Source organism: Myotis myotis, unplaced genomic scaffold, assembly GCF_014108235.1.
Source record: "Myotis myotis isolate mMyoMyo1 unplaced genomic scaffold, mMyoMyo1.p scaffold_m19_p_1, whole genome shotgun sequence".
In the NCBI taxonomy this organism is placed as follows: domain Eukaryota; kingdom Metazoa; phylum Chordata; class Mammalia; order Chiroptera; family Vespertilionidae; genus Myotis; species Myotis myotis.
Genome location: NW_023416313.1, coordinates 2,094,598 through 2,118,326, shown reverse-complemented (window position 1 = coordinate 2,118,326; position 23,729 = coordinate 2,094,598). Strand labels below are relative to the sequence as shown.

Below are 23,729 nucleotides of genomic sequence, written 5' to 3'. Positions count from 1 at the left end.
TCTCTGCTGGAGGCCCCAGAACCCCTCCAACCCCCCCGCCCCCGGGCAGCCCCAGCACCTCGGCCAGGCCAGTTCTCACAGGTCACGGCCTCTCAAGGCGTGAAAAACCCGGTGGCCCTCATATGGTTGTGAATCGACACCTCGGAGTTTTCACTAAAATATTAACTGACGGCGGGTTCCCAGCACTGGCGTCTTTGTGGGGTTTTGTTTGTTTTTAATCGTCACCCCAGGATACTTTCCCATTGATTTTTAGGGAGAGTGGAAGAGACAGGGAAAGATAAGAGAAACATCGATGTGAGAGAAACACACCGATCGGTTGCCGCCTGCACACCCCTGACCAGGGACCTAGCCTGCAACCCGGGCATGTGCCCCGGCCTGGAACCAAACCCGGGACCCTTCGCTCCGCAGGCCAAACTGAGCAGAACGGCCAGGGCCCGACTGGCATCCCTGGACTTGAGCACATCCGGTGGGAGGTAGATGCCAGGGCGAGACCACTGCCAGCCGCTCACAGCCCGCCTCCGGCTCCCACACAGCGGGCTCTCCCCGCGCCCTTCGTCCGGGAGAGCTGCACGCACACAGGCACTTGACACTGAAGGTGCCGGCCGCTCCCCGCGCCCCTTCGGACGTCGGCAGGGACACCGGTCTCCTGGGAGCCGCCGTGGTCGCGAGGCTCTAGGCATCAGTGAGGCTCGGGGCTGGGTTACCCTGACGACGATTAGTACAGAGCCATCAGGACAGCACGTGGCACACATCCTGGCGTTAAATGCCTGGAGCGCAGCGCTGGACGGTCGGGCGGTGGTGATGGGAGAGCTGGGTCTCATCCAGGGAGCCCCACTCCTGACCTGGGCCTTGCGTGGAGCCCCGGGAGCCGGGGACAAGGCCGGCCACCTCCCTCCACCACAGACGACTTCCCAGGGAGGCCAGGTGCCGCGAGCACTGGGGAGGCTGGAGCATGGAAGCTGATTCCGCAGAGTCTCCGTCTGGTCAGCCGTTCCCTCGGCTCACGCTCCATCAGCGCCCCCCGCCCCCCGCGTGGGCCCCCCAGCCCAGCCCAGCCCTTCACCACAGGGTGGGGGGCCCCTCCTGCGGCTCCCTGCCCCTTCCCGGGCGCTAGGGCTGCATGTGCCGTGGGCTGGGACGGCCGCGAGGGCCTCGGACGGTCCCTCCTTCCTCTTCTCCAGGGGGGGCAGCGCCTCGCACAGGCCAGGCGCAGGCTGAGCGCTGAGGGCCGGGCGCGGGAGCCGCTGGATTTGGTCCCCGGCTCCACCGTGTGCCACGCTGTGCGCCCCTGGGCAAGCTCCTGACCCCTCTGGGCCTCCGCAGAGGTGAACGTGCAGCACAGAGGGGCTGGGGCGACGTGAGTGCTGTCGGGGGACTGCCAGGCCGGCTGTGCTGATGTCGCTCACCCAGGGCCCGGACTTGAATCCTGCTCACACCCCAGAGAGTGGGACCCTTTGCTGAGTCTCGCATCACGACAGAGGCCAGCAGATGTGCCCCCTCGGGAGGAACAGGCTCTCCGGGCCTCAAAGGAGATCTATGGCCTTTTTCTGCACCCGCCCCCTATACCAATAGGCCCTGGACCCCGGCCTCTGCATCCAGCTGTTTTCCCATCTTCCCAAGGGCATGGCGGCCGGACTGCCCCCTGGAGGGCGAAGTGTGTAATGGACCTCGTGCCCCATGGAAACGTGAGTCTCCACCAGGACAGGGACCAAGGCCGCTTTCGCCTTCGTCACCCCTGCCCAGGGCAGCTGCCACTTCCTCCCGGTCACGTGGCTGCCGATCGAACCTTGGCTGCTGTGCTCACCGAGGTTGGTACGGACAGGCCTGCTAGAAGCCCAAGTTCAGGGATAATTGAGAAAACCCTAATTAAGATCATTGCTAGTGTCGTGCCTCACAGGGGTCGCGGAGCAGCGGGGTGAGCCTGCGTGTCAGCCCTTGGCACTCGCTGGCATTTACGAGAAGTGGTCAGGAGGGGCGGCGTGGTGGGAGGCACTTTCTGGAACACCATATGGCACTGACTCTAAAGATGTGGAACCCACTGGCGACCTCCTGGCCCCGGGAGGAAGTGACCAGGCTCCCCGTGGCCGACCGGCCCCGGCGCTGGCTGCAGCGTCACACCGACCCTGTGGGGAATGAGCCCTGGGGCAGATGGTGCTGGAGAGACGGGCAGCCTGGGCTGGAGCCCTCACTCCCGCTCTCCCCGCTGTGTGACCTGGGCCAAGTCACTCAACCTCTCTGAACCTCAAAGTCCTCATTTGTAAAACATGTGCACGGTGCCCCCCTGGCATGGCTGTCGGAAGGACTCAGGGAAGAGGTTTGGGGAACCGACTGGCCGGGTGCCCGGGTGGGATCGGCGCAAATGCCGACAGCGGAGGGCTGGCCTGGTCCGCGTGGGCCTCGCACCCGGAGGAATCCGGGCAGATGTGGGCGGGCACGGTGGGGAGCGTATCTCATGGGAGCACTCCTCCGCCCTCGACATGCATGCTCCAGAGACAGACACGTGTGTGCAGCATGATTCCCTGTAAACGCTGGAGCCAGGCCAGCTCGCCGGAGCCTGACGCAGCCCCTCTGTGCTGGGGCAGGAGGACGACAGGGCACGGAGCAGAGGGCCCGGGGGTCCGCCCCGAGCGGAGCGAGCTGGCCCGGCTGGTGGGCTGTGCTGCCTGCTCTATCCTGACCTCGGCCTCGGCCTCGCCACCGGGAATAACGGGCGAGTCATCGGAGGCCCCTCCCGCGGTGACTTCCCGCGGTTCTCCCGCTTGACCCGGTTCCTGGCACGCCCTGCCGGGGTCGGGCTGTGGACAAGCTGTGCCCGACGGATGCCGCCCTCTGCGCAGCTTCCCTGGGGCTGTAAGCCTGGTGGGGGGGGGGGGGTCTCCCACGAAGGCCTGGAACATCCCAAAGGCGAGGGCGCAGGCATTGTGCACCCTCCCCTCGCCGGCCCAGGGCAGCTCTGGCCTGGATCCTACAGTCCTCAGCGGAGGCGAGCCCAGGGGGCAGCGCCATCTTCCCTGTGACACGTGGGAGGGGCACCGGGGCAGGTCCCACATCCGACCAAACCCCGAGGGTCAAGCCCGGTGAGGCTCCGTCCTCGGCGCCGACGCCTTCTACGTGCTGCTGAGGTTCGCGCTACAAACAACCCTTCAAACACGGCGCTTCCTCTCCGGCTTTAAAGCAGCGGCCTGACGGGCTCTGCTTCTCAGTAACGGAGCCGATGGGTCGTTATGGAGGGAAACTGAGCCAGACACATCGCCCGGCGGGCGGGGCTCTGAAGAAGGGAAGGGACCCCTCAGGCAGGCAGGGCCCAGGCCCGACAGGGCAGGTCACCTCCTCCAGGAAGACCTCCCGGCTGCGTGTCCCCTTCACTCCAGGCCTCACAGTGGCAGCGCCTGCGGGGGCAGGTGGACTGCGCTCCTGCCCACGGAAATGCCCACGGAAATGCTCACGGCTCCGCTCCCAGCACCGCTCCGCCTCCGCCCCATCCTCTCCCAGAAAACATGCTCCCAGGCTGTGCCTGGTACCCTCACCTCAACTCCCAAACAGAACCCCATGCCTCTGTTCTGGGTGCCCCTATCCCCGCCTAGAACCCCAGCACCTGCCTGAGGGCAGGGAGTGGGGGGCCTGGGGGACAGCTGGGGGGGGCATTCACCAGGGAGCCAGGATGGACCCAGGAAATTCAGGGGCATCATGACCCTCAGCACCATCCCTGGCAGCCACCAAGCCCACAGACGGAGGGGCAGCACCCGCAGGGGTGGGTGGGGTGGGGCCCCAGGGTCCCAGGGTCCCAGGGTCGGGCAGCTGTGGGGGTGCCCATCCTGAGACACTGGCCCCCCCAGCCGCCCAGGGTCTGCCCGTTGACTGTGACCCTCCAGGGACGGGAGGCTCCAGGCTGGCTCAGGGCCCTCCCCTGGGAGGGAGGAGGGGGGAGTCGTGACGGGGTCTCCAGTTTTCGCTCCAAACAGTGGGCCACGCACAGCTGCACACAGAGCGCAGGGCAGCGGCGCGGTGGCAGCAGGCAGAGGTCCTCGGGCGCGGGCTCACTGCTGCCTCGCTCACCCCGGGGGCGCCGCCGCCGTGGACACCCCAGAGGACCAGGCGCGGTCGCTCTCTCAGGGGCAGGCCTGGATCCCGCCCCAGACAAGCGCGGGCTGTGGGCTCGATCCCCAGTGTGGGGCGTGCAGGGGGCAGCCGACCAACGATTCGCTCTCATCATTGCTGTTTCTCTCTCTCCCTCTCCCTTCCTCTCTGAAATCAATAAAAACCTATTTTAAAAAAGAGAGAGAGAAGCAGGCGGGCCCAGCTCTTGGTGGGACTCCTCACAATGTGTTGCTTTACTTTCATCTCATCGCTGGTATCACTCACGGTATCTTTACCATCAGAGACAACGAAGGCCATTTCACTCGGCACGAATGGCGATGCTCTCTTCCTACGCCAGGCGGGGCCCGTGTGTGGCCCGGCGCCCCCACACAGCTGACGCCAGGGACCAACACCCACCCTGGGCCCCCATGGCCGCTGCTCAGCCCCTGGACCTGAGTCCTCGACGGGGTGCAGCTGCGTGAGGAGACCCCTGGGACTCCTGTCACACCTGTGGGTGGCACAGGCCACACTGATGAGATGGCACTGCCGTAGGAAGGCTCTGGACCCGGCTTTCCAGGCTCCAGGTCTGCCCGCTGCCCAGACACGCCTGTGAGCCGATGGCAACCGACAGCCGGTTTGGAGGCGCCGCCGCCGGGCGGGCCGGACACTCACCTTTGCAGACGAAGCACTTGAGGTGGAAGTACTGGCTCTGCACCCGCAGCACCTCACCCCTGCACACGTTCCCGCAGGTGGTGCACAGGATGGCCGAGCCGGGCGGCTTCTCCAGGGCGCCCAGGGCCGCCGGCGGCTCCGACACTGTGGGGAAAGGAGCCGCATTAACGGGGGATAGACAGGCACCGGGCGAGCAGCCGGCAATAGGGCAAGGACTCGGGCTCCCCCACTCCCCCCTGCACAGCACAGGCCCAGGGGCATCAGGCACAGGCTTTCCTCTGCTTGGGGGCCCATGGGAGTCGGACGTGGTCAACCCCAATGAGGGGCTCCTGCCCCCTGCCTGTGAGCACACCTGCAGGGACGGGGAGATCACTACCTCCCCCTGATGGCCCTGCCCCTGCAGCCTTGACCTGGGACGGCCCCGGTCCTAGGGCCTCAGAACCCCACCGGGGAGCTGCGCAGGCCTCTGCAGCCAGGGGCCCAGCACCCTTCGAAGGCAGGCACCCAGCACAGTCCTCTGTGGCCCCTTGTTCCTCCTGTGCCGGGACCTGGACCTGGATGTTGCTGCTGTGCCCGGGCTGAGGGGGTGTAGGGAGGCGCTTGGTGCAGGCAGCTGGGCAGCAACTGGGACAGCCCGTGGCAGAGCCGGGCGGGGAAGCCGGGGCCGGGACCCGCTCTCTCCCCGCGCAGTCACCCTGGTTAGTGGCAGAGGCCCACACAGATCGAGTGGGCTAGGCCCACTTCCCACTCAGGACCAGTTTCGCAAAGCCACACCTGCTGAGCACTGGCACCGACGGGCTCCAGGCCTGCCAGGCCCATCCCCAGAGGAGGACATCGCTCCCAGCCTGCCCTCCCCCCGGAGCCCACCTCCGACAGCCCACCCGGCCAGCGAGGCTCCTCTCCTCCCTGCGGTCACTGCCCTGGCCGGCGGCACGGGGCCCGGGCCATGCTGGGCACAGCAGGCCTTCCGAGGAGGCGGCTCTGAATACCCCACGGGGAGCGGGGTGCCAGCTGTCTGGGACGGGGCACCACGCTGCCTGGAGACGCGGTGCAGGAAGGGAGACCGGTGGCACGGGGCCCGGCGTCAGTGCCCGCCTGGCGCTCCCAGAGGAGCCAGAAGACCGCACTCAGCTCGGCCTGCGGTCCGGAGCCACGGCGGCGGCATCGCATGCCCACACTCCCTCTCCCTGTAGAGTAACTGCAGAGGCTGCCTCCTCGGTTACACCACACGGGCGGGAGGAGCAGAGGTGAGGCTCTGGGCTTGAACCTGAGACGCCCCGTGGGGAGCGAGCCGTGGCGAGACCGACAGTGCCAGCTCCCGCCCTGCACAGCCCGCTGCCGGGCTCAGGGGGCTGACAGCCACCAAGTCCAGGTCGGAGGTCAAATGGACGTTGTGGGGGCGGGGGGACAAGGCTCGCCCACTGTTATCGTCTCATCCCCCAGGCACACAAAGGACAATACGCGCTCATCTCCACAAGAACACAGGCACGTGCTGATGCTGCTGGAGACGGCCCAGTGCGCACGGGGGGGGGGGGGGGGGGGGGGACGTCACCCGCCCCCCCACCCGCACCTCCCCCATCAGTGCCAGAGCCCTGGGGCCTGGAGGCACCGCAGGCTGCGTCAGACACTGGGGTGCAGCCCTAGCCCCACCTCCGACTTGCTGGGGCCCGGAACTCCCAGACTTCCATCTGTCTGTGCATCCACCCTCCACCCACATCCCCTGCCCGGGAGGTGCCAGGGCCACGAACAAAAATGCGTCAGCCCAGGGTGCAGCAGACACTCCGTGCTCAGTACCAACAGCCATTGTCATTTTCAAGATCCCATGGCCTGAATCACCAGTTTCCTGGCTCCTGGAGCTGTATGGGGTTGGGGGTGGGGAGACAGGGGCTGCTTTAAGACATGGTTTCCTGGGAGGACCTGGGGCCTGTGAGGGTGAGCAGGGTGCTGCCCCCTGGTGGTGGGACATAGACACTGCATTGTGGCGACAGACACCTGTCTCCCTGCAGGTATAAGGGGTGCAGGCAGGTGATCCGGCCAGCCCGCACCTGCCCATCTGCCCGCTTGGCCCTGGATCACGCCTGTGACTCTTGTGGGCGGTGGCATGGGCCTTTTACCCCAAAGATGGGCTCACTCCTCCTGCAGCTGCCCGATCGCGGAGTCCGCCGTGCACAGGGGGCTTCGCAGAGGCCCCGCCCCTTACAGCGGCCGGCGGAGTAAGTGCTGCTGCTGCTGGGCCAGCCGGGGCCCAGAGAGGTGGCCCCGCTGGCACGTGGCCGCCGCAAGACTGACCAGGACCGCGCACGGCACGGTTCTCTCCACGCGGCTCCCAGACAGCGATGGGCAGCTCTGGCCACGATTTCTGTCTGGAGTGTGAATGTCACAAAAAATCTCCACCCTTAAAGCCCTTAGGACGGAGGACCCAGTGCACCCTCCCTCCCGGGAGCACCCCCATCCCTCCCCTCCCCCTCCCCCTCCCCAGTCCCACCCCGAGCACGTGGCCATTAGCTTCCTTACCCCCAAGCTCCAAGGGCCCTTCCTGGGCCTCCACCACCTGTTTCCTAAGCCCACTTCTTCTAGGAATGACTTTCCCCACCTCTGTGACTTACCCAATAAATGTTCTCTGACGGAAAAAATAAAATAAAAAAGGGAGAAACGAACTAGCAAGAAATGAGCCATCAGACCCCGAGCAGGCGTGGAGGGCACGGAGATGCGTGTTGCTAAGTGACAAGCCGACCCGAGAAGGCCACGCACTGTGCTTCCAACCACAGGGCACGCGGCAGAAGACAACGCTACGGAGACAGTGAAAACTCAGTGCTTGTCGGTGGGGAGAGGAGCGGGAGCACAGGGGGAGCACGGAGGACCCTCAGGCAGAGAAATGGCTCCGTGACCCTGTGCTGGTGGACACATGTCGTATGCATTTGTCCAAACCGAGAACGCCAGCACCAGGAGCGCCCTCGCGCCCACTTCAGTTAACACGGTGCATCCGAACGGGGTCACCAGCTGCAGGCAAAGCCACCACCTATGTGGGTTAACAATGGACACGGCTGCAGGGGGCGTATTGGGAACACTCTACTTTCTGTTCAACTTTTCTTTTAAAAAAGGGGATTCGGAAACACTGCTTTTACTTCGTTTTCTTTCTCTCTTGCTGTTGTTGTTAATCCTGTGCTGAGGATGTGTCCCATTGGGTTTTAGAGAGTGGAAGGGAGGGGGAGACAGAGAGAAACATTGATGTGAGAGACACACATCGATTAGCTGCCTTCCGCATGCACCCTGACCAGGGCCGAGGGTCGAGCCTGCAACCACATATGTGTCCTTGACTGGAATCGAACCCGGGACCCTTCAGTCCTCAGGCAGAAACTCTATCCACTGAGCCACACCAGCTAGGGCTGTTTACTTCTCTATAACCTAAAAATACCTGCCCTAAGAAATCGTCTGTAAAACAGTTTCGGGGGGGGGGGGCGGGGGAGATTGGGAGAAACGATCACCTTGGAGACTACACACCAGCACGGCAGGCTGGTGTCACTGTAATTTCCAGATTGGCTCTAACACTGGGTTTGCCGGGTCCCCGGCTGTGATAATAACACGGAGCACACACTCAGTGGCTGGATCAATCCCTCAAGGGCCGGGGCTGTGTAATCCGGTGATAATGGAACTGCAGCACCAGGCCCGCTGGGAATGAGAGGATCGGGACTGGGAACCCACCCCCCCCACGGAGGCTCAGCTCTGGATGGAGGCACAGGCTGGTACCGGGACCGAGGGCATCCGCCCGGCGATCGCTGGGGCCCCTCCCCATGGCCCCGCGGGTGCAGTGGGTCCTCGCCACCAGGGACGGGGCCTGGGAGCTGCGTGCTGTGTCCTCCCCTCCTCACGTCTGCTCTGCACCTGTCCCTCTGTTTCGAGGGTGGTGACGGGGCAGGTTGGCACATGGTGGGGGCTCAGAGGGTGTTAGGGGGTGGGGGGCTCCTTCCAGAGGCAGGAGCTGGGAGAGGCACGGCCGTGAGCGACGGAAGCGCAGGCTGGCCATGGCTCCCATGGGCTCCAGCCCAGGCTCCCGGCAATTCCTGGGACAACTCAGGCTTCAAGCAGCTGGTCCCGGCGCCCTCGCCACCCACGCCCCGAGGGTGATATTTCATCCCCGGAAGAGCAGCCCTTCCTGACCGGAGAGGCATCTGAGGATCTCACGGGTCGCATTCCGGAAGGTCAGGCTTAGCGGGCATCTGGGCCCATTACCGCCGCCTCCCCTCCCCCGCCACACACACACACACACACGCGCGCGCGCGCGCTCGGGGAGATGCCAGGGCCGGCAGGCTGGGCCAGGACTCGGGTCTCTGGGCTCCCAGGCCCATGCTTGTGCCTGGGTCACACTGCCATTGGCCAGGCGGCCCCACTGGGCCAGCCAGTGACCTCGCCTGGTTCTTCAACCTTCGCCCAGAGCCCAGCACCCAGCAGATGCCCAGTAAATGTCCCTTAAACCTAATGAGAAGCAGGCAACGCGCCGGGTGACTCGAGCCCCGCACAGGGCCCCGGCAGGGGGTGAGTCACAGCCTCTGGGCATCGTCCTCTTTCGGGGCTCGTGCCCGGGTGTGCCGGGCACTGCGCTCGGCAACTCCACCGCCAACCCAGGTCACGAGCTGGAAGAGCACAGCCAGGATTCGAACCAGGGCCACAGGGTTCCACAGCCACCGTCAACTCCCACCAAGAGGGTCTGTGGGCCGAGCTAGGCCTCTGCCACAGGACACCCCAGTGAGGGAGCTCGTGGGGCTCGGGACCGGCCAGCGCGCCCCAGGCAGGCACTGGCCAGCTCAGAGTCACCCGCCGCCCCTTCCTGCCCAGGCCTTTGAGATGGGGCCGCAGCCGTGACCTCCAGATGGTTCTTGTAATTCGCTGGTTATGAATCACAGGAAGGAGCAAAGGGAGACCAGACACCATTGGCATGTCATCTGGCAGCCGCACCAGGAAGCTGCAACGTCACCGCCCCCAGGGAACCTCGGCCCATTCCCACAGGTCACGGGGGGGGGGGGGGGGTCCAACGAAGGGGGATAGGCGCATGCGCAGTGAAGGTGGGTGACCAGGGAAGGTGCCCGTCAGTCACACCTGGGAACGAGATCAGGGGCCAGAATGGGCGTGGCCACTGCAAGGTCACGGGAGTTTGGGAATACACACTCCCCTAAACCCCGGCGCTCGCTCTCTTGGCTCGTGGCTCGCTCTTGGATCTCTGGTTCCTTTGGCTCCACACCCACCCATGCTCCCTCCACAGCTGCGTGGCCCATGGCCCTGGGGGCCCCGCAGGCACCGGGCTCAGGACGGCAGCTGGGCACGCACTGAGCCAGCCAGACGCAGGCCTGGACTCCCCAGCGCATGGAACAGAGATGCTGGGCACTGGCTCTGACTGCAACCCCACGGAAGCCACAGGGACCCAGCCTCCTCCGCGGGACACAGGGAAGCGGGGCCCATCTGTGTCTTCTTTGGGGAAACGACTGTTGGGGTCCTTGGCCCCTTTAATTGGAATGTCTTTTTATGACTGGTTTATCCATCGTTTCTATATTCCTGACACAAGTTCCCTTATCACAGTGGTTCTCAACCTTCCTAATGCCGCGACCCTTTAATACAGGTCCTCATGTTGTGGTGACCCCCAACCATAAAATTATTTTCGTTGCTACTTCATAACTGTAATGTTGCCACTGTTATGAATCGTCATGTAAATATCTGATATGCAGGATGTATTTTCATTGTTACACGTTGAACATAATTAAAGCACGGTGATTAATCACAAAAACAATATGTAATTATATATGTGTTTTCCGATGGTCTTAGGCGACCCCTGTGAAAGGGTCATTGGACCCCCGAAGGGGTCACGACCCACAGGTTGAGAACCGCTGCCTTATCACATACATGACTGGCAAATGCTACCTCCCGTTCTGTGAGCCGTGTTTACTTCATAAGGTGGTTTGCCGCAAAAACGTGTCGAATGTTGATGAAATCGAACTCAGGTATACTTTCTGCGCTGCTCGTGTCTTGGTGCCATGCTGAGGAGTCCCCTGCCGCCCGCTGGTGACGCTCGGGCGGCTGAGCGGCGTCCGTGCACCAAGAGGTTGCCAGTTCGATTCTCATTCAGGACACCTGCCCGGTTGTGGGCTCCGTCCCCAGCGTGGGGCGTTCAGGAGGCAGCCGGTGATTTTCCCTCATCACTGATGTTTCTATTTCTCTCTCTCCCTTCCTTCCTCTCTGAAATCAATAAAAAAAAACAAAACAAAACATATTTTTCAAAAAGAAAAGAAACCATTGCCTCACTGAGATCGCAAATACCTCTCCCTGTTTTCTTCTAAGAGGTCTTTGGTTTTTTAGTTTCTGCGCTTACAGAGCTCTATGGGAGCAGAACCTCGCTTCCGTCGCGGCTATTTTTATCACGCGATGCCACGACTTCATTTGAGAACTGGGAACGGGAGTGTCTGTTTGCACTGCAGTCCCGTCTGCTCTTTGCCGTCGGCGTTACTGGCCATCATCGGGGGGAAACGCAACAGGGCGTGAAGGACACAGTGTCCCTGGCTGGGCGGGGCCCCGCCCCACCTCCAGCATGGAAATTCCATTGGAGAAATGGACACCATCACATGGCTGGGCTCTGGGAGTCCAGGGTATTTTCAGAACCATCAGCACACCAGCCAGGCCAGGAGGCGTCACCTGAGCCCAAGCCAACTGGAGCCCAAGGCCGGTCCGCACGGGGCGCGTCCGGCCCACTGTGGGGAGCCCCTGCCACCGGCTTCGGGAAACAAATCCAAGTGTCTGCTGTGCTCACTCTGACACCCTGGAGGGAGGAACAGTCACCCCTTTACAGACGGGGCCCTTGGGGCCCCGGGCAGTGACAAGCCCCAATGAAACAGGCCAGGAAGCCAGGACAAGAGACTAGGGAAACTGAGGCAGAGCTAAAGGGCCAAGCAGTTTACAGCCAACTAGTAAATCCTCTCTTCTGTAACCAGGGACACCTACTCAGGGAGACAGGCCGCAGGACTCCAACTAGTGCCACTGTGCCAACCACACAGGACAGATGGAGTTAGGCAATGAGTCTCATTCTGGCACATCAGCATAACACGGATGACTATTCTATTGGGATCCTCCCCTAAGACTTCTTCTAAACCCCCAGCCTTCAACACCCTTAAAACGGAGGTCCCGGTGCGTTCTTCCTCCCAGGAGCACCGGTGCCATCGCCCCCTCCTCCCCCCTCAGGCACACCCCATAGGGGACCCCACGAGACTGGCAGCCAGGGGAGCATTGGCAGCGGCAGCTCATCCCGGGCTCCCCCCCCCCGGACCCCGTCCCCAGGGCCCCCTTTCCTCTGACTTCCTAGTGAGCCCGAGCAGCCTGCCTGAGCCCATTTCCCACCTCGTCCCTCTCCTGTGGCTTCTAGCCCAAGCCCCTCCTTGCTTCACTGTCCCCTTAATAAACGTCCTCTAAAAATCGCCAGGCCCGGCCGGGGTGCCCAGCGGTTAAGCATCAACCCAGGAACCAAGAGGCCGCCGGTTTGACTCCCGGTCAGCACACATGCCCAGGTTGCAGGCTCAATCCCTGGTGGACCTGGGGGGGGGGCGGGGGGGGCGGGTGCAGGAGGCAGCCATTCCATGATGTTTCTCTCTCTCTCTCTCTCTCCTTCTCCCTTCCTCTATGAAATCAATAAAAACATATTAAAAATCACCAGGACTCATGTTACGAAATTTTTCCTGAACAAAGTCAAGCAGCCATACTCTACTGGCCGGCCCCGGGCAGCCCGCTCCGGGCCAGGCCCCTTCCGGTGACATGAATGACCAGGGCGCGGAGGGGTCAGGCCAGAGGGAGGGCACTGCCCCAGCCCAGAGCTGCTCCATCAGTACAAACCCTGGTGCGCACGGCGCTGACGGGGGGGTGTACACAGGCCTGGCCCTGCGTCCGGACAGACCCGCGGCCGAGGAGTGTGCCCTTGAGGGGGAGGCTCTGCCCCGACGCCCAGAGCGGAGGCGCCCACCGGGCACAGAGCCTTGTGCCAGGACAGAGGCTCAGGACCAGGGTGGGAGCACTTCAGGATCGAGATGAGGTTGGACCCCACCCCTGCACACGCCGGGCTCACAGAGGTGCTCCCTGTGCACCCCAATCTCTGCCTCTGGGGGTCCAGGCCATCCCCCACCCCTCCTCCATCTCATCCCCTCTCGTCTCCGCTCCCAAGTCCCCAAGTCCGGAGCCTTCCCCTCCAGGCGTCCTCACTGCGATGAGACGATGAGAACGACCGGTTGTTTTTATCTAAGTTGCAGATGGCCGTTTCTCGTGTCAACACCAGGAGGACTGGTTTTCATGATATTCCTTAAGCAGGCCTCTCACCTCAGCTCAGCTGACATTTGGGGCCAGGCAACCCTGTGCTGGGGCATCCGGCATCGCGGGAAGCTGAGCAGCGACCCTGCCCCCCATGCCTGGAGCACCCCCCGCCCCCAAGCTGTGACAACCAGCAATGCCGCCAGACTTTGCCAAGTGGCCCCCGGGGAGCAAAAGGCCGGACTGAGATCCCCGCCTTAAAGGACAAGAAGGGAGGGAAGGAGGAGGGAGGGGCTGGTGCAGAGGCTGTGGGCCCGGGACTCCGCCCAGTGGGGTTCAAAGGGCACTGGAGCCAGATCTCGATCCGGTGCCCCCACCTTACCCTCCCTGATCTCAGCTTATTCACCTGTAAAATGGGCCACTCCACAAAGTCCCAAAGCCTGGCATATAGTCGGCTCTCATAAGTTCTGCCCCTACATTCATAAACAGTGGGGCTCAGTTGGGTGCCTCCTTTCCTGTCGGGCCCCCAAAGTTTATTCCTGGGGCCCAAGCCTTCCCGTTAGAAAAACGCGCCTTCCTCCCGGCGACGGTCTCATGCACGGGGTGGTTTGGGGCCTTACCCGTCTCCCCGCCGGGCATCCCCATGGAGCGTGGTCTCTCCGGAGGGCGGCACCGTGGAGGCTGCGGGCAGCAGCCGGTCTGGTGCGGGTGCCTCTGCGGCCAGCACGGCTCGGACGGACACCCAGAGGGTCACGTGGCTGCTGCCGCCCTGGCACCCACGCCCTGAAATAGACGGCCAGGCTCCGCGCGCACCTGTTCCCGGGCTCCGGGAAAGGCGCTCTGAGGGCGGGGGAGGGGCAGAGCGGCTCCCACGCCCTCCCATCCACTCGTCTCTGCCAGGGGCTGGGCTGCCCAACACCCACACGCGGGGCTTCAACCACAGACACGGCGCTCTTGGTCCTGGAGGCCGGTGGGGGCCGGGCCCCGCTCCCTCCTGAGGCTCCGGGGAAGGTCCTCCCCGCCTCTTCCGGCCCCCGTGGCTCCAGCCGTCCTGGCCTGGTGGCCGCATCGCTCCGATCTCCGCCACTGTCCTCAGGAGGCCTCTCCCGGCGCCCGTGTGTCCTTTCCGTCTCTAATAAGGGCATCGCAGGGCCACCCTAAGCAGGATGGCGCCATCTCCCCCTCATCTCAGGACATCTGCAGGGACCTTCACTCCACGTGAGGCCCCACGACAGGGCTCTGAGTAGACATGAATTTAGAGGGACTGCTTCCCATTCATTTATTCTACATGGCCCCATGCACTGGGGGGAAACTGAGGCCTAGGACGCTCGGGTGACTAATGGGAGTCCGTGGGCATGAAAGACAGCCCTGGGCCCGGCTGGCATGGCTCAGTGGTTGAGCGTCGACCTATGAACCAGGAGGTCCCGGGTTCGATTCCCGATCGGGGCACGTGTCCAGGTTGCAGGCTCAATCCCCAGTGGGGGGCGTGCAGGAGGCAGCCGATCAATGATTCTCTCTCATCAGTGATGTTTCTCTTTCTCTCCCTTCCCCTTCCTCTCTGAAATCAATCAATCAATGTGTGTGTGTGTGTGTGTGTGTGTGTGTGTGTGTATTTAAAGAATTACTGTGCTGGGCCCCTGCCTGAGTCTGGCTGACGCCCTGGTCCCCCAGGCGTCCCTTGTCCTCTGCTGGTTTTGGCTTTAAGATCCTGGGAGGTGGACATTATTTCTGACCTGCCCGCAGTGTGAGTGGCCGCACAGCCCTGGACCCAGCCCGTGGCCGCAGTGAGCAAGCCCACGGCATCATCGCGGTTCCTGGTGCGTGTGGCGTGTGCAAACCCAGGTGCAAACCCAGCCAGGAGCAGACCGGGCCAGGACCCACCGCAGAGGCGCTGGGGCATCACAGTCACAGTTCCCACCCGCGGCGGACGAGGAGCAGCTCGGAGGTGTGAGGGTTACCTCAGTGACGTGCCCCGTGGGCACCTCCCCGTCAGCGCTCAGGAGTGGGGGCGGGGCCCTGGCTGCCCAGTCTGAGCTCTGGGAGCTGTGCCCAGTGGGCGGGCGGGATCGGACGCGCCCAGTGGACAGGCCGGCAAGGCCTCCTGGCGCATCACGTTCCAGCCCAGGGCCCACGCGTGGTACAAACGAGGCATCCACGGCAGAGAGTGCCCTCCTCTCGTTATGAATGAGACGTTTCCCTGTACTTATTCTGCTGCCCATGCCCTGCGGCCCCGTGCCCAGCTCAGGGCAGGGACGATGTGGCGACAGTGACAACAGTGCACGGGCCGCCTCATCCCCAGGCGGGACTCCCATCCTCCTTCCCCGGGAGGCACTGAGCAGGTGCTGTGACCGTGACAGGTCGCAGGCTTTGAGCCCGGGAGTCCGGCGGGGGTGGGGGTTCCACTGTGTGTGACCTGTGTCCGACTGCAGCTCCCATCCTGCCCCCCAACCCCCCCCCCCACGCACCTTCCAGATGCAGGTCAGGGTGGGGGGGTCACAGGGAAGCGGAGCTGGGGCCCTGAAACCCGTGAACTTCGGGGTCCCGGGTCCTAAGACCATGCACTTGGAGCCGGGCTCCCTGTCACTGGCCCGTGGCTTCCACACGGCTCTGGCGTCAGCACACAGGAAGGGCCATGCGATCGGAGGTGGCCGGCACAGGTGTGCCTCGCCCTTGCTGGCATCGGGGGCACAGGGCAGCGTCCGGTCCCAGACCGTGTGTTGCTCACAGGCTGGTCCTGGCCAATGGCACGGGGGTGGTGACCGTGCGCCAGGCAGCGTCTGGGCCGCAGACCTCGCACCCGCTCCACTGGGAGAACACTCTGCCCGCGGGTCCCAGGAGGAAGGTGCGAGATGGGCCTGGCCACCCCCCGGGCAGCCTGGCCAGCTGAGCCCAGCCGGCCGCAGGCCAATGCGAGGACACCGTGGCTCAGTTTGCTGGGGCCGCTGTGAGAAAGCACCACAAAAGGGGGCCTCAAAACAACACACACTTATTCTCTCCTCCTTCGGGGGGCCAGATGCCCAAATGGCTCTCCCTGGGCGAAAACCAGGCGTGGCAGGCCCCTCCCTTCAGAGGCTGGGGGGCCCTGGCCCTGTCTGCCAGCTTCAGGGGCCACCGGCATTGGTGGCTCGTGGCCGCACCTCCCATCTCTGCCTCCGTAGCCACGTCCCCTCTGGTCTGTGTGTCTGTCTGCAGCCTCCCTCTGCCTCTCCTCCAAGGACACTGGCTGCACTTAGGGCTCACCCGGACCCCGTCCCATCTCAGCACCTGAGCTCACGCCCAGCGGCGAAGACTCTTCTCCGAATGCGGCACCGGGGCCAGGGTGAGGACGCGCTGGGGAGGGTCACGCCTCAGCCTGGTGCGGACGGTGCGTGAATACGTACCAAACCCTCGCTCCCATGCTGGGCTCTGCTGCTTCTCTATTCAGTTCGACTTACGTAACCGACGCGGCCCACTAATCTGGTTCTGGGCCCGTAAATGGGTCGCCACCTGCCGCGTAGAAAGTTCTATCCTAACCCCACACCACACGTCCCTGCAGGGCGGGGGCCCAGGGAAAACTACGATGCTTTAAAGAAAAGACGGAAACGCGCCCTCTGCACGAGGGGGCGGGGCTCACAGCGCCCCAAAGGACTCCCCGCAACCCGAGGAGGGTGTCCTGGCGGCTGGGCGTCATGACGGCCTCCCCCCGTGCCCCACCTCCCATGAGCAGTCTGGCTCGCGGGGGGCTGGGGAAGGGGCTGTGACCAGAAAGGAAAGGGGTGGGGGGTCTAGGGAGGCCTCAGTGGCCCCGGTGCTGCCCCCTCCCGCCCCGCCCCTCCTGGCACAGCCACCGCCCCACCTCCCTGACAGCCCAGGCGGCCCACTGGTCACTGCAGGCCTGGCCCCGGCGCTCACTCCGTTCATCTCCCAGCTGCTTAGGAGATGAGAAGCATTACAACCGCCGGACAGGTCTTCCCAGTCCCACGGGGCCTCCTGCCAACGCCGCTTAGCCTGCTCCCGCCACCGAGACACGGACCCATCCCACGGCGCAGCAGGCTGCACTCTTCCACTGTCAGCGTCTCGGAAGAAGAACATTCTAGAACAAAGGAGACGAACGGCACAGACAATAACCGATTGCAGTGGTGCTCCTGCACTGGGTCCTGGAGGAGAAGACAGGGCCTGTGAAGGACACCTCGGGGCAGGGGACGCGGGCTCTATAGGGAGGCGTGCCGGTACCACGTGCACCAGCCGCCCAGGGGCCAGTGTGCAAAGGCAGCTAACTCAACGGCTCAGGAGAGAGACACTTCCCAGGTGAAGGCAGGACAAGGTGCCAGGGCGCTGCTCCTCTCTGCAACTCTCTATGTGCTCAGAAGTTCTCAGAATTAAAAGTTGGGGACAAACTGATGAAGAAAACAATGCCGCTGGGAACAGGACCGAGCAGGACCTGCTGTTTCACCTTCCAAGATCCCGGAGATGGACCTCAGCGACAGACACACCTGGGCCCGGAGCACCTTGGACCAGAGCACCTGGGCTCAGAGCACCTGGACTCAGAATATCTGGGACCAGAGCACCTGGGCTCACAACATCTGGGACCAGAACACCTGGGCTCAGAACATCTGGGACCAGAGCACCTGGGACCAGAGCACCTGGGCTCAGAACACCTGGGACCAGAGCACCTGGGCTCAGAACACCTGGGACCAGAGCACCTGGGCTCAGAACACCTGGGACCAGAGCACCTGGGCTTACAACATCTGGGCTCAGCACCTGGGCTCAGAATATCTGGGACCAGAACACCTGGCTTTGCCCCTAAAGAAAGTCCTCCTTCCTGGGCCTGCTTCCCCACCTGTAGCCAGAGTTGGCATGCACACACACACACACACACACACACACCTGCACACATGTGTACACAAACACATATAGATGCAAACCCACTGCATACATGCACACAGGTGCATATACACATGCACACACTTGCACGCACACCCCTGTGGCCCTGTGCAGGCCTGGACAGTGGCTCGCCTATTCTTTGCCTGTGTGTGTCAGGCTCCTGTCCTGCCAGCTCCTGGAGGTGGCACCCCGCCTGGCGTCTCACTCAGCCCAGGGCAAGCGCAGAGCGGGCCCACGCCATGTCTGAACGCACGACTGAGGACGGGGCAATGCACACGGCAATGGAACGCCCTGCAAGAAGTGAGGACGTGGGTTCCACTGAGTACCCAGCACCCAGCCCCGAGGCTGGCAGCGCAGGCAAGTCATGCCACCGTGCTGGCCTCAGTTTCCCCATCTGTACATTGGGGACACGAGAGCGCCCACCTCACAGGGCTGTGGTGAGAGGTGCGTGAAGTTCCACATATCAAGTGCTCTGCTGGGCCGGACACCAGTCCCTGCTGGGGGTGGGACCCAGGACGGTATGAGGTCACCATCACGGAGCACTGCCCGACCATTAAAACCATAGCCGTGGGTTTGCGCCCCCGGGGTCACAGCGGCATCACGCACAGCAGCCAGAGGTGGGAGCCACCCAGTGTCCACTGATGAGCGAACAGAGAAACGCATTATCCAGCCGCAAGGGGAAGCCACTGGCCCCTGCTGTGGGGTGAGCGGTGCTGAGTGAGAGCAGCAGCCACAGGACAAGCACTGTGGGCCCACGGATGGGACGTCCGGGAGTCAACCCCACGGGTGGGAGGACCGGGAGTCAGCCCCACGGGTGGGAGGACCGGGAGTCAGCCCCACGGGTGGGACGTCTGGGAGTCAGCCCCACGGGTGGGAGGACCGGGAGTCAGCCCCACGGGTGGGAGGACCGGGAGTCAGCCCCACGGGTGGGAGGTCCGGGAGTCAGCCCCACGGGTGGGGGGTCCGGAGTCAGCCCCACGGGTGGGAGGACCGGGAGTCAGCCCCACGGGTGGGAGGACCGGGAGTCAGCCCCACGGATGGGAGGACCGGGAGTCAGCCCCACGGGTGGGAGGTCCGGAGTCAGTCCCACGGGTGGGAGGTCCGGGAGTCAGCCCCACGGATGGGAGGTCCGGGAGTCAGCCCCACGGGTGGGGGGTCTGGGAGTCAGCCCCACGGGCAGCAGCAGACGGTGCGGGTGGGGGAGGGGGAGTGTGGGAAGATGGAGAGCCCGTAGATGGTGGTGGTGACGGCCGCGCGGCTGTGTGACTGTGCCAATGCCATTGACCTGGGCGCTCAGCGACAACTGAGGTGGCAAGTCTCATGTTGGTTTATTTTAGCACAATTTTATAAACGGTGCCAAGTGCTGTCTGCGCCTCAGGCAGCAAAACTCCAGAGCAGAGCAGGGAGGGCCCGCTGAGGCGGGCCTGGAGGGGCTTTGCCCGCCGACACCCACCCCGCCACCCGGGGCCAGCTGTGTGGGTCAGGGGTCCCTCGCCCGTGGAATCCCTGGGTCACCGGACACTGGGGGGCCCGAGGGAACCTGACAACAATGGCTCCCTCTGACTCACGCTCCCCGGCAGAGGGAAGCGCAGGAAGGAGGGTGCGGCACACTTTCCAGCTGCGAGGCTAAATTTACACCTCGCGGCCTGGGGCAGCCTGCTCTGCGGCCTTGGCCAGGGGTCGGCTCAGGCCTCGGGGCCCCAGGCTGCCGCTCTCTGCTCTCCGCTCTCCGAGGCCACTAGCCCGGAGGGGCCGGCAGGCGCTGGGTGGTTCGGAGGACTCTGAGCCTGGGACCCCACGTCCCTTCTGGAGGAGCGAGGGAAAGGGCACAGACGGCCGGACAGTGGCCGAGCGAGTGGCTCAGTGGGGGTGGAGGCAGGAGAGCCAGCGGGACGGCCCCTCGGAGCACCGGCCAAGCAGGGGTCTGTCCCCCAGCATCGGTCACAACAGCCAACGGTGAGGGCCACCCAGTGCCCATCGACGGAGGGGAGGGCACTCCGCGGAGCACGTGCAGCGTAAAAGGAAGGGCACCGACACCGGCCACAGCACGGGGGCCTCCGAGGACACTGTGCCGACGAGATAAGCCGTCACGGGCACACACCCTACGGTGGCACTCAGAGGAGTCCCTAGGGAGTCAGATTCACAGAGACAGGACGGAGCTGGCGTGCGGGGGGCCGGGGGAGGCGGGGGAGTTATTTAATGGGGACAGAGTGTCACTTGGGAAGATGGGCCATTTCTGCAGGTGGAGGGGTGACGGCTGCACACAGTGCGAGGGTGCCTAATGCCCCCGGCCTGGGCTTCATCACTAAGGGGGTTCGATGTTGTGTCTATTTGACCTCAATAAGAAATAAATAAAATAAAATAAAAAAGCGCTCCCCACTCAGGGAAGGAAAGAGAACGTGGAAATCAGCCACGGAAAACCCACTCAACAGAATCGCACGCAGGGCTGATGCGTTTGCCGCAAAGCTGAGGCGCTGCGGGGGAGACGCCACGGAGGAGAATGGGGGGGGAGCTGGGGTTGGGGGGAGCACGCACGGAGCCTGGGAAGGCAGGGCCACGCACCGGGAGAGTCGGCCCGGGCCTGTGTGCGGGAGCCGCGGACACTTCTTTCGTCCACACGCTCGGGACCAAGCTTCCCGGACCCTGAACCTGCCGCGGTGGCGGCTCCCTCGTCGGGAGCACAGACTGCAGAGCGGCTCCTGAGCAGCAGGTCACCCCGCACATTCTCCCTGAAGCCAGATCCCGGCCTCGAGGGCCCCCGTGAGGCGGAGCCGTGGGAAATAGCAGGTTCTATTCCTGGCGTAGCCTCCTTCCCAGAACTGGGGCAGCGAGGCGGGCGCTGGGGGGTCTCGGTGCGCCCCGGAGCCCTCCCTGAGCCTGCATCTGGCTGGTCCATGTGGCCCAGAGGCCCCGCTGCGGCCGCCCCGACCAGCTCCCCGCCGGCTGCACGTCCGGGCACAGGGCCCCTGGGCCTCATCCCGCTGCCCCAACATTGCCCTCCCGGCCGGCTCAGAGGGCCCAGCGTGCGGGCGGGCACCGCAGCCGTTGCCAGGCACGTGTCCGACGCCGGCTTCATGGATCGCCCTCACCTCCTAGCACCCAAAGGGCCCCCAGGTGTAACAAGATGGCGAGTCAGAGGCCAGTGTTGTCCCAACCTGTCTCCTCTTCTCCAATGAAATGACAGGCTGGGCCCAGCTGGGCACCGAGGGGTGGCGGGCGTGCCTGCTGCGTGGGAGGGAGGGGCCCAGGCTTCCACCAGGCCTCGCCTGGAGCCCTGCTTGGTTCAGGCCGAACGTGCCGCTACCCCTCGGGCCCTGCCCGCCTGATCAGCAGCGGCTCGGATTGGTTGGGCATCATCCCCAGCACCAAAAGGTCACAGTTTGATTCCCAGTCCAGGCACATGCCAGGTTTCGGGCTCCATCCCTGGTGGGGGGCGTGCAGGAGGCAGCAGATTGACGTTTCGCTCTCATATCGATGCTTCTCTCTCTCTCCCCTCCTCTCTCTCTAAAAATCAATAAATAAAACAGCTCAGCAGACATGTAGGGGACAGTGATGGGGCCTCAGTACCTGTCTCCCCTCCAGGGCGGCACCGCCTGCCTCTCCCACCGATGGGGACAGACAAGCACGTCCTCTGAGCCCTGGCCACACTGCGACACCAACACCCCCAAACCTGGCTCAGCCTGGAATCCTGCTCTGGGCCCCGCCCACGTCCAGCAGAGCACCCAGGAGTCTGCACCCTGCAGAGCCAGGGTCTCCCTGCTCCCCTCCCCTCCTCGCCTGTGCAGACGCCAAGATTTCTCGGCTCCTCACATGGGCACTGAGCTCCTACCGTGAGCAAGGCGCCATGCAAGGTACAGAAGACCCAGTGCACGAGAGGCAGTGGGCTGTGGGGCCCTGCCGCGCTCGGCACCTCACGTAGGGCCACGCCTGGGGCAGGGGCACAGATGATGCTTCTCAAACCCTCCCCCCACTCTTATTTCTGGGGCCCTGCACCTGCTGCTGGATGGCCTTCTCCCACTGCTTTGTCTGGCTAACACCTACATGGTTGATGTCACCTCCTTCAGGAAGCCTGCCAGGATTTCTCTCTCTTGGCAGGTTCACTAACCACCTCCTCTGTCCCCATGCCTCCTGAGAAGTGCTCTCTCATGGTGTGTTTTCATCACATACTGTCTGCCTTTCCCTTAGTCTGGGAGCTGCTGGAGGGAAGAACTGCATGTGGGTCACCCCCAGCACCCGGCCACAGGTGGGCACACTCACATGAAACCGCCACATCTGCCCCCGGCCCCCGCCATGGGTGCTGGGCTGGCTGCTTATATGTTAGAGGACGTGACTGTCCATGAGACCAGGATGGGCCCTGCCTTTGGGGCCGGGAGAGGGTCTTCTGTGAAGGGGGTGTCCTTTCTGGTATCAGACACCGTGAGGAGAGGCACTTCCTCTGAGGGGGAGGAACTAGGAGGGGGAGGTCTAGGGAGAAGCGCCCTTCCTGCAGGGTGGAGGCTAGGAGGCAGGCCGAGGCCCCGGCTGTCCCCCCAAATCCAGAGCAAAGCCTTGCTGAGCTCTCCTATTGGGCCACGGGGGTACAGAGGCCAAGTTCCGAGCTGCACCCTTAGGGGGGTCAGGGGAGCGAAAAGGCCCCCAAGCCCCCAGTTTCCAGCATGATGTTCCGTGCAAGGTGCCCACCTGGCAGCTGCGGGGCCTCTTTTCAGTAAGAAAAGGGAGGTTTCCTGACAAGTCCCTTGGGAGTGCTGCCCCCGCCACAGCTCCCAGGTGATGACATGGTCCCAGCCGCCCAGGCTGCCGGGGAGCAGGGCAGGCTCCTGAAGGCTGAGGTGTGGGGGGGACTCAGTGCGCAGAACCGGGTCGGGTGGCAGACAGCTGGGCCCGAGCTGACCCACATCAGATGCGGTTTACGGAGGGAGAGAGGGAGAGAGGGAGGGAGGGGGGAGAGGGAGGGAGGGAGGAAGCTCAGCACCAGGAAACGACGCTGCCTGAGCTCAGGTGCTCCACCGCCCCCAGCTGGGTCCTCGGCATCACCTGCCCCGTGTCCCCACCTGTACCGGGCAGTCACGGGGAGCACCCCGCACGCTGAGAGGCTGCATGAGTGACACTGCCCAGAGCCGTCACGCCTGCTGCAGCTGCCAGAACCCCCGGAGGCACCTTCATTGGGAAAAGGGGAACGATGCTCCTCGATTCGGAAGAACCCGCGGGGAGACGTGCTCTCGGGGGAGGCGGCACGGGGTGCTCCCAGAGCAGGGCAGGCGGCGGAACCCCACCTGCCCCCCACCAGCCAAGAGATCTCGGGCAAGGCACGCCACCCCCTGTCTTGGTCCGAGCACCCTGGTCTGCAACCTGGAAGCAGCGGTCCCCACGCCACAGGGATTGGTGGCACCGGAGCCCGAGCCGGCTCAGCCTCTCTACCGTGCCCAGTGTCACCAGGTGCTCCACACACTGCAGACACCGCCTTGATGAGCCCGATCAGCCACTCCTGGGGCCGGTCAGTGCCGCGTGGGGCTGGGGTTCCGCGGCCAGCCCAGCCCAGGGTATACTAAGCTCTGCCGGAGCCCGGCGGGCACAGGCATTCCCGCGGAGGGCACGCGCGCCATCTCAGACCAGCTCCCAGTTCCCCGCCGGCCGCCCTGGAACCTGCATTCTCACAAGAGGACACACACAGGGCACGTTAACGCCTGTGCCGGTCGCATGGCAAGGCCTCCCCGGCCCTCCTCCAGCGGAGTCCACCTCCCAGAACCGGGGACGCGGTGACCCCAGCACGGGCCACCGGGGCCGGGAGACCGCTGCTCTCGGACGGAGCCTCGGAAAAGCGCCCGTCCCTTCTTCCCATGTGC

The 23,729-nt window shown here is 64.1% G+C and overlaps 1 protein-coding gene across 30 annotated transcripts in view; it reads right to left on the bottom strand.

The window, feature by feature from the left end:
* ABLIM2 (actin binding LIM protein family member 2) overlaps positions 1–23,729 on the bottom strand; it is a 105,021-nt gene that overhangs the window by 70,630 nt on the left and 10,662 nt on the right. For 5 of the 30 annotated variants that reach the window (XM_036328058.1, XM_036328110.1, XM_036327932.1 and 2 more), the window contains exons 1-2: positions 13,644–13,786; positions 4,750–4,893 (exon numbers count right to left, since the gene is read on the bottom strand). In XM_036328058.1, coding sequence (XP_036183951.1) covers positions 4,750–4,893; positions 13,644–13,668 — 169 coding nt within the window. In that variant the 5' untranslated portion in view covers positions 13,669–13,786. Of the gene's footprint in view, positions 1–4,749; positions 4,894–13,643; positions 13,793–23,729 lie in introns of those variants that run through there. The other 25 variants (XM_036328065.1, XM_036327998.1, XM_036328100.1 and 22 more) reach the window with 11 other exon arrangements.